This window comes from Ovis canadensis, chromosome 7 (assembly GCF_042477335.2).
Source record: "Ovis canadensis isolate MfBH-ARS-UI-01 breed Bighorn chromosome 7, ARS-UI_OviCan_v2, whole genome shotgun sequence".
NCBI lineage: Eukaryota > Metazoa > Chordata > Mammalia > Artiodactyla > Bovidae > Ovis > Ovis canadensis.
Genome location: NC_091251.1, coordinates 69,714,414 through 69,728,940, shown reverse-complemented (window position 1 = coordinate 69,728,940; position 14,527 = coordinate 69,714,414). Strand labels below are relative to the sequence as shown.

General features: G+C 47.1%; 1 protein-coding gene across 2 annotated transcripts in view; it reads right to left on the bottom strand.

The window, feature by feature from the left end:
• The window catches only part of TNFAIP8L3 (TNF alpha induced protein 8 like 3), a 43,374-nt gene extending 31,730 nt beyond the window's left edge, over positions 1-11,644 (bottom strand). The window contains exons 1-2 of one of the 2 annotated variants that reach the window (XM_069596601.1): positions 11,024-11,644; positions 10,141-10,248 (exon numbers count right to left, since the gene is read on the bottom strand). Coding sequence is in view for 1 of the 2 variants with exons in the window: in XM_069596600.2 (XP_069452701.1) it covers positions 11,024-11,075 (52 nt within the window). In the remaining variant the exon portion in view is untranslated. The remainder of the gene's footprint in view (positions 1-10,140; positions 10,249-11,023) is intronic. The other variant, XM_069596600.2, reaches the window with a different exon arrangement.
• Positions 11,645-14,527: the final 2,883 nt, after the last annotated feature.

Below are 14,527 nucleotides of genomic sequence, written 5' to 3'. Positions count from 1 at the left end.
AACTGATTGGTTCAAGATCAAGAAAGAAGTATGACAGGGCTGTCTGCTGTCACCCTGTTTGTTTAACCTATACACTGAGCACATCATGATAAATGCCAGGTTGGATGAGTTACGAGCTGGAATGAAGATAGGTGGGAGAAACATCAACAACCTCAGATATGCAGATGATGCCAGTGTAATGGCAGAAAGCAAAGAGGAACTAAAGAGACTCTTGATGAGGGTGAAGGAGGAGAGTGAAAGAGCCAGCTTAAAACTAAACATTAAAAGATAAGATCATTGCATCCAGCTCCATTTCCTATTCTTGGGCTCTAAAATCACTGTGGATGGTGACTGCACACATGAAATCAGAAGATGATTGCTTCTTGGCAGGAAAGCTATGACAAACCTAGACAGTGTGTTGAAAAGCAAGGTCCATAGAGTCAAGGCTGTGGTCTTCCCAGTGGTCATGTACAGCTGTGAGAGCTGGACTGTAAAGAAGGCAGAATGCCAAAATATTGATGCCTTTGAACTGTGGTGCCAGAGAAGACTCCTGAAAGTCTCTTGGACAGCAAGGAGATCAAACCAGTCAATCTTAAGGGAAATCAACTCTGAATACTCATTGGAAGGACTGATTCTGAAGCTGAAGCTCCAGTATTTTGGTGATCTGATGTGAACAGTGGACTCATTGCAAAAGTCTCTGATGCTGGGAAAGATTGAAGGTAGAAGGAGAAGAGGGCATCAGAGGATGAGGTGGCTGGATGGCATCACCGATGCAATGGACATGAACTTGGGCAAACTTCAGGAGATGGTGAGGGACAGGGAGGCCTGGCATGCTGCAGTCCATGGGGTCTCAAACAATTGGACACGACTGGGCAACTGAACAACAACAACAGGAAAAATCAGGATTACATACGATCAGAGAAACCAAAATTAAAAAAGAGTCAAGAAAATTTACATTTAATTCCCACCATGTACTGCTCTGGGCTGCTGAAAGTTGACTGTATTAACTTAGCTCTGTCTGCTTTGTTTGACTGAGATTGAATCAATGAATTAAATCTTAAGAGTGAGAGAAAGGCTAACAAAGGTGAACAAATTTTCCTCTTTCCTTATAAAGTAAAAGATCAATCTAAACAAAGAGTAAAAGCATATTTGGAGAACTAGAAATGAATAAATCTATTCCCGAAGCTGGAAGTTATTAAACTCCAAGTAAATTAACCTTTGCAATTGTCGCCATGCATCTATAAAACATACTAAATTATTCTTGGGTATTAAAAAAAATGTAAAAATATTCTAAGGGCTCCATGTAGGGCTCTCCTGACTGGTGAAGTGGGCCCTGTACATGGGAAGGGCCTGGTGTGGGCCTATGGTGTCTGACTTCTGGGCAGCTGTGCTGGGAGGGAGAAAGCTCAGGAGAGGAAAAGGGGAAGGGGATGGCAAGAACACGGTGGACGGTGTCAAAAGGAAACATGGGAGTGGTCCTTTTGATATCCCAACACCCAGAATTACTCTGATCCTTTTTTAAAATTACATATGTTTGGGGGAACAATAGAGCCAGAATATCTGGCTTCCAGCTCTGGTGCTGATGCTGTCTGGCAGTGTAGCCAATGTTCTTACTAAACATTTCAGAAGTGGGGCTCTTGTTTTCTTACAAAACTTCCTTCCTCCCTAAATAAAGGTCTCTTGCATTTTTCAGGATGGCTTTTGGACTACACTCTTTTGGAAAAGCCCATCTATTCTTGGGACTCAATCTCATTTTCTTCTTTGTACTGTTTTTGCATATTCTATCATGAGCTTGCATTCCTTTGGTTGGAAAATAATGCTACTGAAAGGCAGTAAGTAAGAAACCCAAACCCAAGTTGTTCAGCTCAGTGTCTCGTTATTGCGCTATAGTCTCAACTTCGAGTTTTCTCTTGCCCTTGAGCCCAACTGGTCACCATGTCCTGATGATTCTATATCTAGAATGATTCTAAATACTGGAGTGGAAAAAATGCCTAAGTGCACTCTGATAGAGGCAATACTTGTTTGGCACCTCTCTTGATGCTGCTTTTCAACCCTCTCTCCTCTCCATCTCCTCCTCCACCACGTTGCCAGGACCCTAGACGTATACATGGCTGCAGGGTCCTTCCAGGACCTTCTCTCCCTGAGAGCTGCTTTGTGCTGCTCTCCTCTTCTTCCCTCCTAAACCAACTCTTACTAGCTCCTGTTTTGGAACCCATGACAGCCTCTCCTTGCCCATGTATTATTGGGCCACTGCAGGAAATGTCTGCAGCTTGAACAGGGCCTTCTGGAGGTAGAATGTCCTAAGCTACCAGTAGGAGCCTGAAGAAGGAACCTTATAGTCCAAAGGCGCTGTGGGAGCTGGTGGCGGATGTAAAGGAGCTTGGTGGCATCTACTGATCTAACAACAGAGTTTACCTGGTAAAGAGCACCGTGTTTGGAGTTTAGACTGGCTTCATATCCACTGAGAAACTGAACATCCCTGAGCAAGTTACTTAACCTCTCTGTGCCTCAGTTTCCTGGCCTATACAATGGGGCTATTTATAGTACCTAACCTATAAGGCCTGTGTAAGTCTTAAATACCATATAAATAGTTAACCTGGTCTCAAATACATTGTATGTACTTAAATAATATAAAATTAAGTACAAACTCAAAACATCACTATTATTTTACATTCAGTACCAGCCCTCTGGGACTGGACTCTGGCTGGCAAAGACCATTTCTCATCTTGTTTGGTATATGCCACAACTTCTTAAATCTACTTTCTCTTCCCTGTGACCTGGACCCCAGTCTTCTCTCCCTGACTTTCTTAATGTCATTCCAAGCAAACCAAGGAACCAGACTCAAGTGGGGTAGGGAAGAGCTGCTGCAGAGGCCTGCCAGGCAGACAGCCCCCTTCACTTCCCTCCCATATTATTCCCCAAAAATCTGGTTATATCTTCCTAGCATAACCCTCAGGCCCCAAATTAGGAATGCGGGATGTGTGTGCTCACCAGAACAACCCTTTACAGAATTTCGTCCCGCACATGACCCTGGATGCCTCCACCATAAAAACATTAACTGTGAATTTCCATAAAGCTGTGTATCACCAAAATACTTCCTTTTCAGGCTAGAAAAGTTTCTCAGAAAGCATATTTTACTTTCAAGAAGACAATCTAGAAACTAGTGGCTGCTCCTGTGGTTTTTCAGCTGTTTAAACCAGCATTTGGATACCACCAATGTCTCTCTTTTTTTTTTTTTCCTGGAGAACTGAATTACAAAATACTGGTTTCTATTAGGGTGTGTCTAGCACTTTCTTTGAGGCCAAGCATTCCATTTTTATAGTCTGCACACTAGATTTTCCATGAACAATCTCAATTTTATTCCTAGGCAATGATGTTTAGGAAATCCAATATGAACATGAAGACTGTTCTAAGGCAGTTTCAGAATTTGTCCTATGCAGTTGCCTAAAAAGAGCACTTCTGATGTATAAAAAATATGTTTTGGGGGCATGTGATAATATATGTTGGGGAAAAGGGTTCTCACTACTCTTTATGTTTTCTTAGACTGGGCTATCTCAAGAGAACTTATCTGCTAAATTCTTCTTCTCAAGCCTTCATATCTATACTTGTACACAGTACAGCCCAAACACCCACCTACACAGCATTTTACAGTAAGGGTTGGAAGCCAAGTGACTGAAAAACAAAACAAAATTATGTATATAGTGTCTTTACAGAGATTTACATGTGAATTCAGATGGGAGCCAATGGTAACTCTGGAGGAAAATGAACCAATTAAAGAAAAGTGCTAATGGAAAGTGTAACTATAATTTGGTTTTGCTGACAAATAAAAAAGCAGGTGCCATATTTTTAGGGAAAAATAATGTAGAAAATAGCTTTATATTTACATACACATACACATTCTGTCTCCATCTCCAGAAATTTACACATTGGCCACAACTACCACAATACCCAATTTGACATTCTAAATATGTCCACCCTCTCTTCCTTTAAGCCCTCTAAGGGGCCCCCCTGGGCTACGCCAGGCTTCCCATGGACTCCTGTCTGTCCCTTCTTCTCTGAGTCCCTTGGCTCATTCTCTTCCCCGTTGAAATCTTTCACTCCTTCAGGGCTGTCCTCAAGGCCCATCTCCACCATGAGGCCTTCCCCCAGAACCCCAGACCATTATGCCCCATGCTCCAAACCTGACACTATTTAACAAATTTATTTCAACTAATTTATTTGGCTGCACTGGGTCTTAGTTGCAGCATGTAGGATCTAGTTCCCCAACCAGGGATTGAATCTAGGCCTCCTGCATTGGGAATGCAGTCTTAGCTACTAGACCACCAGGGAAGTCCCTGAATCCTCCACTATTTATTGCTGATGCTGTCAATTTTACAGATTCATTTTGGGTAGGCATTTTCTCTCCCTATGGGTGCAAGCCTCTTGAGGGCAGGGCCACATCTAATTCCATTTCTTTTTTAAAAAAGAAAAAAAAAAACATTTTATTTGATTTTTGGCCACACCCTACGACATGTGGGATGGATCTTAGTTCCCCTACCAGGGATCCAACCCACACTTCCTCCATTGGAAAGTGGAGTTTTAACCACTGGACCACCAGGGAGGTCCCTAATACCATTTCTGTCTGCTACCATAGTACCCCCCACATACTGAACACAAAACAGATGATGAACCAATATCTATTGGGTTGTATGGGTTGAACAGCTGGGTGCAGATCTGTGAGATCTAGAATGGCTAATTTCATCTGGCTATCTAAATTGCTCTAATTAGGTCCAGATAATGTTCATAGCTGCCCATAGGCAGGGCTGCCACCCCTCATGAAACATTCCTGGAGAACTGTGGAGGCCACCCGTGGTAGATGCCATGGTGTACGTTCCAGGTCCCCCTTCAGGAATGAAAGGCCTAGTGCTCCACAGCTGCTGGAAGTGCTGCCTGCAGACAGCTCTCAGCTGAAGGGGCAGGTTTGTCCAAGATGCAGGGATGGCCTGCATCTAACGACTGATCATTATGTCAGGGGATATAAAAGCCTAGTCCCTCACCTCAACTCAGTTCTGTAGGGCTTTCCACCTTCAACTTGTTGGGCCTGCTCTGCAGCTCAGCTTCTCCCTCTGCCCAGCCTGGCATCCCTCCCCTCTGTTTGTCTTCCCCAGGTATTGATCCCAAGACCCTCTCCCAGTAAACACATTGCATGCTAACCTCCATCTCAGGGTCTGCTTCCTGGAGAACCAACTTATAACAGCATTTGTAGATCCATCCATCTATCCAAGCAGCCAGCCAGCCAGGCAGTAACCTACCACTGTGTTTAGGGCACACAGGTGGTGTTGATGAGAGGTGATACAGAGGAAAAAGGCCCAGTCTTTACCCTTAGGGAGCTAAGACCAATACCAGAGATGAGACATGTACAGGAATAACTGTGAAACACACAATGGAAAGTGGCTGGTGTCAAGAGAAAATATATAAACAGAGACGTGGCAGGATCTAACCTCAGGGCAATGGTGTGAGAGTCTTCCTGTACTGGCTTAAGCTGTGGCCATCAGTACCTGTGTCCTATCTGCCCATCTGATCCCAAGCCCTCCTAGAGACAGAATGGACTGTATCCTTATATCTCTTTTCATGCCCCTATACTTTCCAACACAGAGTCCCAGATAGCGCAAGTGACCTTAAAACACTGAAGCAAAGCACTGAAGGAAAGCGTTGGCAGCCCTACTCTATAGGACAGGATTTTGGCTGTCCATCTGGCCTTTTAGTGCAGAGCTCTCAGGAGGCTCCTCAAATTTCTCATTCATTTATAATGTCCATAAAACCCTGGAAACATGAAAGCATGGGACAAGGTCCTGATCCTCACAGCAGCCCACGGTGTGGTTGGGGCCGAAGCCCCTGAAAGTGTCCAAAGTAAGGACGAGACCTGGGACTCTGACTGATAGCCAAGTAGTTCATCATCCCCAGGTGGTGTCCTTGCCCATGGTTGTTTGGTTGTTCAGTCCATCAGTTGTTAATTTGTCAGGCGACAAATGTTACTGAATAGCCTCCACAAATAACCCAACAATAAGAATCAACAAACTCCAAAACCCCATGATCCTCCAAAACCAATGTCCCAGCATAATTTACTATGGGTGGGGGGAGGTGCCTTTGAGTGAAACTTTGTTGTTATTCACTCGCTAAGTCATTTCTGACTCTTTGCGACCCCATGGACTGCAGCATGCCAGGCTTCCCTGTCCTCCACCATCTCCCGGAGCTTGTTCCAATTCATGTCCATTGAGTCGATGATGCCATCCAGCCATCCCGTCCTCTGTCATCCCCTTCTCCTCCTGCCTTCAATCTTTCCTGTCTTCAGGGTCTTTTCCTCGCTATTAAGTATCTGATGGAAAGAAAGGAAGCACTGGCCGGGTGGGGAAGTCTGTCTCCTGCATTTCCCTGCCTCAGCCCAACTCAACACGCCAGTCCCTTTGCACTGTCCCTCTCCTTTTACTGCTTTTGTACAATCTGTCACCAACTTCTGCTGTTTGTTTCTCTGAAATGGCATTTTCATCCTTACTCTTCTGCCTCGCTTAGGGATACCATCCCCTCTGACTGTGTGGTCACACCCTGGTAGCCGAGGCTCCAAGCCTAGGCCATCCCCCTACTTCATGTCTGTCAGACGTGGCTTCTGAAAACACAGCTCTCAGTCAGGGACATCTCTGCTCTGCTATCAGCTCAGCTGGGGCTTCTTCAGCGCTGCCAGGACCAAGTTATTAAGACCCCCTCTAGTAAGTGGCTCTCCCTACATTCATCTAACTTTATTTCCCAGTACACCTTGGTATCCCAGAGGAGGGCATGGCAACCCAGTCTAGTATTCTTGCCTGGAGAATCCCACAGATGAGGAGCCTGGCAGGCTATAGTCCATGGGGTCACAAAAAGTCGGGCATGACTGAAGCGACTGTTAGCACACACATGCACACCTTAGTATATGCCCTCCACTCCAACTGCTTCCCTGTTCATCTGTGCCTTTGCTCAATGGTGTCTGACTTCTGGAACACCTTATCTCCACTTGGCTAACTACTGAATCCTACCCACTCCTTTGCCACTCTGTCTTCCTGGACCAAGCTTAGAACCTAGGGAATGGGAAAGACAGGGAGGGCAAAGTCAGGAGCCTGCTGTTTTCCCACTTCCTTTATTATCTTGAGGTTTCCTTATCACATCCCAACTCCATCGCATAGAAATGCTTTTCTGTGGCACCTACCCAGCCACAGGGATGCTCCATCAGTGTGACTACTTCGCGCTAGCTCTGGGTAGAAGGAGCTTGTCTGTTTCAGCTGGGGTAGACGATCTCAGTTTTACAAGCCAGAAAGGAAAGAAACTGGCACTGCTAATGTTTACTCGCTTGTTGCTTCTTAGGAAAGAATCTGAATCGGTGCTGAGTTAATATACCAAGCTCTAAGATTTCTGAGAGATGGATGGTGGGTTTGTCAAAGGAGAGACTGCCAAGTTGGGTCTCTGGAAAGAATCCAGTGTTTCATAAACGCTGTCTCTTTCCTAATCATAGAGAGAACCATAAAACTACAGAGAGGCAAAGGAGAGCTGCAGGCAGCAGAATGACATAGAAGCACCATCCTGTGCTTCTTGAAAAACAGAAAATGCAGATTGGGACAAATCTTATCCACACTCCCCCTTTGACCTTCCTATGCAGGCACTGCTCCATGAGAGAGCAGTACGGCAGATACTGTGGAGATCTTTGGAAAAGGCTCTTGAAAGGAGTACAGTAAAGACATTTCCTCACTCCTCTGCCAGTTTTTGACCAGGAAGGTTATGAGATGGGCAAAATGGACAGAAGAATAGTGACTATCTCCCCTGTCTCCTGTTACCTTGAAGGGAAAAGGTGAACCAGTGTGTGTGGGGATTAACCACTCTTCTATCGGAAGTGGCATAAAAATGGCTAACCTCCAGGTTAGAAGGTAGACTGGATAAGGTGTTCTCTACTTTGTGCAACTTCCTCTAAAGCCAGAAGAGATGGATGGTGAAAGCAGTAGTTTTGAAGGACCCCTTCTTTATGCCTTGAACTAGAACATGAGGATGAGAAGGGGTAACTGAAAAATAACCTCTCCCAAACAAATACATCTGCGTGTGTGTGTGCGTGTGCACGTGTGCACACACACACACACACATACACAAGACAGAGTGAAAAGGAGAAAATTCAAAACAAATCTTCTCAGGCAATTACATTAATGTAATAATAATGACAATAATACTAATTGTTTTATACATGTTATAAATGTTTTATACATGTTATTAAATGTTATCCCCGTTTTACAGATGGGGAAGTTAACTTGCCCATCAGGTGGTGCTAGTGGTAAAGAACCCGCCGGCCAATGCAGGAGATGTAAGAGATGCTGGTTAGATCTCTGGGTTGGGAAGAACCCCTGGAGAAGGGAATGGCAACCCACACCAGTATTCTTGCCTGAGGAATCCCATAGACAGAGGAGCCTGGTGGGATATGGTCCATGGGGTCACAAAGAGTCAGACACAACTGAAGCAACTTAGAACACACGAGGGTAGAGATTAAGACCCAGGTCTCTCTGATTCCAGAGTCCAGACTCAGAACTTTAATACGGTCCATCTTACAGCAAGGCTTTTCTACAAGTTCAGGAAGGAGAGGGCATTGACGAGGAAGCAGCCCTTCATCTCAGCTCCCTGTGAGGTGGGTACACACAAATACACACATTAATACTCCAAGACGCCCCACTTCCTCTGCTGTCCTCAGTTACAAACCCACTCAGCTTGCACAGATACCGGTCCACAGATGGATGTCATGTTACTTACAGGGACAGTGATCAGCCCTATGGATAATTTAAACTGCATCTGAAGCTGCAACAGGAGTTTCCTTTCAATAGGATGTAGCCACAGCTAGATGATGAATTAGCACTTAGTTTTGAAGGTGTGTCACGAAGACTTTAAGATTGAAAGTGATGAGTGAGACTGAATGCCATTTAGCAGAATGGCTTGTGACATTCAAATAAATGTTCAACTTGTGAGATTCAAGCACACAGAGGAAGAAGAAATGACTGTGGAAAACGGTAAGGCAGAAACAAATGGTGACAGCTCACAGAACTGGCTGCCCTTCTTCATGGGATCCATCCAACCTCAGTAGTCACGGCTCAGCTGCTGTTAGCCGTGTAGCGGTCTTCCACACAAACAGACATGAATCCCCAGGGATATTCCTTGCTGAGCAGGCTGCCGGGAGAAGCAACCAGACCCTTCAGAACTCTTTTCCTCACCTGTCATCCAAGTACCAACTCTTCTGAGTGTCTCCTGCTACGGCCCCCCGCCCCTCCACCACCTTCTCTCCCCCTCCTCTTTCTCAAAGCCTCCTATCCTCCCCTTCTCCATCAACTGACATAAAAGATCTGAGGGTGGGAGCTGGGAGAGCATGTTCCTGAGATTTTGAGAGAGTAAAGTTTCAGTGTCAATGTATCCACCTCCCCTCCTCCTCCTGAACTCTAGAGATATACTTAGATACACACAAACACCCACTGGAACTTTTAAATGATGGGAAGAGATCCACAAGCCACCTGTGAAACAAAAGCTTGGTGCTTCATAGTCATGGGAACATACAGGTTGGAGAAGAGCTCATGTTTATTAATTAGGTCCACACATACCTTCATAAAGCAGGTGGCCCTTGCACAGAGATAGGAGTCCTCACACACAGGCATCTTGATGATGCCACCTTGTTTCTCTGCCATCCTCCTCTCTTCCCACCCAGCTGTAGGTATTTACCACAGCTGCCCTGTGAGGTGCAACAGAAAGGCAGTCACTCCGCCCTTGGCTAGGCCCTGGCTATGATTTATGGGTAAGCCACCTAACCCAGTTCTGAAATATGGAGATAATAACCACCAGGCTAGGTGCTGTGAGGATGAAGGAGAATAATATATGCAGGGCCTTTGGCACAGCTTCTGGCTGACCTGCCTGATTCCTGAGTCTGCCTTTCCCACAGGCACGCCTGGGCCGACGGTGCCTGCTGACACTTGGTCCCCACCCTGGGGACCCTGGTCTGAACTGGGAAGAGTGGGGACTAGTCTGGGACCTCGGATCTGTACCTGAGGACCCCAGCTCTCAGGTCACAGGTCTGCTGGCCAGGGCCAGCCTGCAGGGCGGTGTGATGCGAGGGAAGCCACGGGTACCTGTGAGTACCATAGGTCTTCTGCCCCTGGACCCGTGGGCGGCGGGCGGAGCGGGCCAGTGGAGGTAGGTGGGCAGAGCCCAGCGGTAAGTCGACTCAAGGCTGTGGGTGGCTTCCTCCTGTTGCTCAGTATCAGGGAGAGGCGGGGGAGGACATTCATTTTTTTCTTAAGTAAGCATCCACCCATCGTTTCGATTAACTATCGATTGTGAAAAGCTGGCTGCGCCCCTTAAAGGCGAAGCTCGGCCCCCGCGCGCCAACGTGTCTGTCTCCCTGGACCCTTCGTGGGGGACCTCCTCCGCGTGTGCAGGGCAGCGATGGGCCAACGCTTCCGCACCGGCTCATCTAGCAACCTCGGGAACCGCAACCACGAGCTGTGGTTTGAGTCCTGCCTAGCCACCCGCGGGGGCATTTTCTTCCCCGAATGTCCTGTCACGCCCTCGGAGCCGGTCATCTGTTCCGCAGCGTCCCTGGAGCTCGGAGTTCGAGGAACCGGCCGGCTCTTGGAAAGTTATTTCAAAAAGCAGATGTGTTGCAACCCTCACTGCAGCAAACTACAGGACAGGATTTCCCAAACCTTGTCACCCGCTCCCCCACCCCAACCCCAGCCCAATACCTCCCCACCCCCTGCCCCGGCCCGACGACCCAAGCCATGCAGCACGGAGAGCCACCCTCAAACGCACCTACGCTCCCTCCAGCGCCCAAATGCAATGGGGAGAAAACCCCAAAGCAAAGTCAGAGCGCAGAGCCGTCCCAATCCCGGCCTGGAAAGGATCGGACTGTTGGGGATCGGCCTCCCGCCTGGCAGCTCCGAGAATACTCGCGATTTCCCTCCCGGGCCTCCCCTCCTCGATGCCCCAGTCTTCCTGGGGGCGCTGCCCCGACCCCTCGTACCTGCGGCGGTCCCGGGCTCGCCCTCGCTTTGCTCGCCTGAATCTGAATCCATGCCGCCGGCTGGCGTCCACAGCCGCCCGTCCGTCCCCGGGGCGTCCGGGGCCGGCGTCCGGACTCGGGCAGCCGCGTCGCACTCCGGCCGGGCGATGCGCGGCGGCCGCGGTAGCGGGCGGCTCGGAAGAGGCCAGCGCGGCCCGCTCTCCGCTCCCCGCGCCCGCCGGCCGGTGCCTGTGCGCGAGGCGAGCGCGGGGCGGAGGGTGGGGCGCCCCGGGAGAGCCGGGAGGAGGGCGGGGAGGCGCGAGCTGGGAGGAGCAGGAGCGTCCGGCGCCCGCGGGCTCCAGACTGGGGTTAAATACCCGGGGGAGGCGCCGCTCCTCCACCCGCGACCCGCAGCCCTGGACTTGCGGAGCCCGGCTAGGTCGTGCGAGTTGGCGAGGCCGAGCCCCTTCCCTTGGGGGTGGCCAAGTTTGGAGAATTCTTAAATGAAAAAGCGCCTCTGCCCAAGTTGGAAAAGGAGAGGTTCCGAGTGGGAATGCTGGGGCTGCCCGGGTTCGAGTCTGACTTTACAGTTAGGAAATCTTGGGCGAGTGACTTAGCTTCTCTGTGCCTATTTCCTCACCTGGAAAATGGGGAAAATGAGAGTTCCCTTTTGTCCCGAATGGTGTGAGAGGAGTATGTAAGTCATGCGTGTGAGGGGCAAGATCAGGGCCTGGCACCTAGCGAGGAAGTAAACAGCGTGCGGCAGGTGAAACTAACGCTGGTGGCTCTTCTGGCGTGGGTGCGGGAGGCCACGGTCTGGAGCCCTAGCTCCCGTCCAAGGCAGGACTCCCCCACCTGCTGGCCAAGGAGCCAAGCCATTTCCAGGCACAGACTCGGGCAAGAATGGATTTTAAAACCTTTACTTTAACGCAGAGTGCTAAATTTCCTCAATACCCTCCTCCTTCCACTTTCTAAAAGAAAAAAACTTAAAAAAGAGAGAGAGAGAAAAAGAAGCAGTTGTGTACTGATTTAGTAATTAAGAGACTAAACTGGGGGGAAATGCACGGAGCACTAAGGCCTGAGGGGATCCTTTGTTGTTAATTCCTGATTATCCACGCAGTCTTATTTTCTTCCTGAACTGTCAGCTCCAACACTTACATAACCTTAAGCCAGCTTCTCTACATGTAAAGTGTGGGCAGAGAACAGGGACACACTTTATTGACCCGAGCAAAATGAAATTGGAAAGAGAAAAGTCTGCTCAAAAGAGCCATTTACTGTTTCCTCTGTGCACTCGTTTTAACCTCTACAACGATCCAGTGAGGAATTTGAAAAAAATATTTTGTTTTGGAGGTCAAAAATGGTTGAAAGTTGGCAGTTTCCAAGATAACTTAAGCTGTTATCTCCATTTTGAGATGTGGAAACAGTCTCTGAGCCTATGGTCTCAGGCTCAGTATGTGGGTGAGTTGGGCCTTGAAATCTGATCTGATGTCTGGGCTTTCTACTGACCATTAAGGTAGCATCACAAGTGAGTTTGGCCTCTTGACTGCCTGGAGTCTGCCTCTTTTGGAGGAGGTCTGGACTTTTCAGAGAGCAAATACAGTTCTCCTTTGGGTTCTCAGAAAACGTTTTCTGGATGGCAAAACTCATGGACTTAAGCTAGTAAGAGCTGGATGGATTTCACTGGAAGGGTCTAAAGAACCCTTGCTAGACATAAGATCTTGGACAAATGGCTTAACCTCCCTTAGTTTTCTCAGGCGATGGCATCTCCTTCATAGGGTGGTTGTAAAGGAGTGAGTGAAATAATGAGTGTGGAAGCTAGTTAGTACCCAATGCCTGGCACATAGTTCATGTTTGATAAATGGAAAGAACATTCTTAGATTTAATGGATCCCATTTAGAAAAACAAAATATTTTAAAATCACAAATTTAAGTGAAAAGAAAAAAAGTCACAGCAACAGTTGGATAAAAGTTGACACTCAAAAAACAAATAGCTGGGTCATTAAAAAAGTTTGGCATCATGGTTTTGTAGTCCTAAGGAAAAACAAGGATGATAGCATCAGAGAACAGAGCATATTGGATTGAAAAGTCATCCAGCTTCCTCTAAGGGCCGTGCCTAAATTCAGCAACAGGAAATGTGAAACTTTCTCTGCCCCCCTAGACCTACTTTTCTGGCACTTGGTGGAAGATTTTTTTTTTTTAATTTTTCTTTTTGTTTGTTTTAATGGACAAGTGATCTGGGTTGAAGACAGAAATATCACTGAAACATCTACACATCTTAGCGCAAACAGGGAAACTCACTATTGGAACTTGATCAACAGTAAACAAAGTACTGGGAGTGCAATTAACAACAGAGATATATCTGTCAGTCATCAGCTCTTTACTGAGTACGTAGTACATTTTAGACCAGAGATAAGATTCTGAGGGCAGAGGGTATGTGTGTATGTATGCTCCGTCATGTCTGACTCTTTGCAACTCCGGGGAGAGAGAGGGCTGGTCAGAGAGCTCCTGAGAAGTCTATGAGGTGAGTCGTCAATAAGCAACACCAACTCGTTTAGCCATCCCTGTATTTAATCGTAGTCGCTGCTAAGTCGCTTCAGTCGTGTCCGACTCTGTGCGACCCCATAGACAGCAGCCCACCAGGCTCCCCTGTCCCTGGGATTCTCCAGGCAAGATCGCTGGAGTGGGCTGCCATTTCCTTCTCCAATGCATGAAAGTGAAAAGTGAAAGTGAAGTCGCTCAGTGGTGTCCGATTCTTAGCAACCCCATGGACTGCAGCCTACCAGGCTCCTCTGTCCACGGGATTTTCCAGGCAAGAGTACGGGAGTGGGGTGCCATTGCCTTCTCCGAGGTTTTAATCGTAGTATATGTCTGTAAAAGGAGGCAGATGTAGAATGAAAAACTGAATGTGGAATTAAACAATGGAGAAGAGAGATCCAAACCAAATAAAATCTCCATTCCAATTTCCTATGATACGCAATCTGTTGTCATGGGATAGCAAGACAAAGGGAAATGACTGCTGGCACGCAAATGGGTTTAATGAGGAACATTAGTGGAACATACCTTATCTATCCTCCCAGTGTGGAAAAATCTGTATAAGAGAAGGAAGTCCTTAAAATAGTATCGCTTGATCATCATCTCGACAAAAAAGGGGAAATCTGAGGTGTTGAATCTCAGATTTACAAACCAATCCTAGTATGTTTCTTTAAAAGAAAGAAAGAGAAAGCTCTTAGAAAAGGGGAAAGGACTTCCGTGGTTCCTCTGTATATTTTTAGAAGAATGGCCTCACTTTGCAGACTTGAATCTAGACTTTTAAACCACTTTCCTCAGTGTTTCCACTACATCTTTTTGGCTTGGCTACTCTTCAGACATGAACATTTCTAACTCATATTGGTCATTTCTTAGCTTCAGCTAATGAAATTGGTGGCTTTTTAAGGAACTTTGTCTGGTGGAAAAGCATATTTATTTGTAAGGCGACAAGAAACAGATAATAAAATAGATCCATTTCTTCTAACACGATAATACTCCT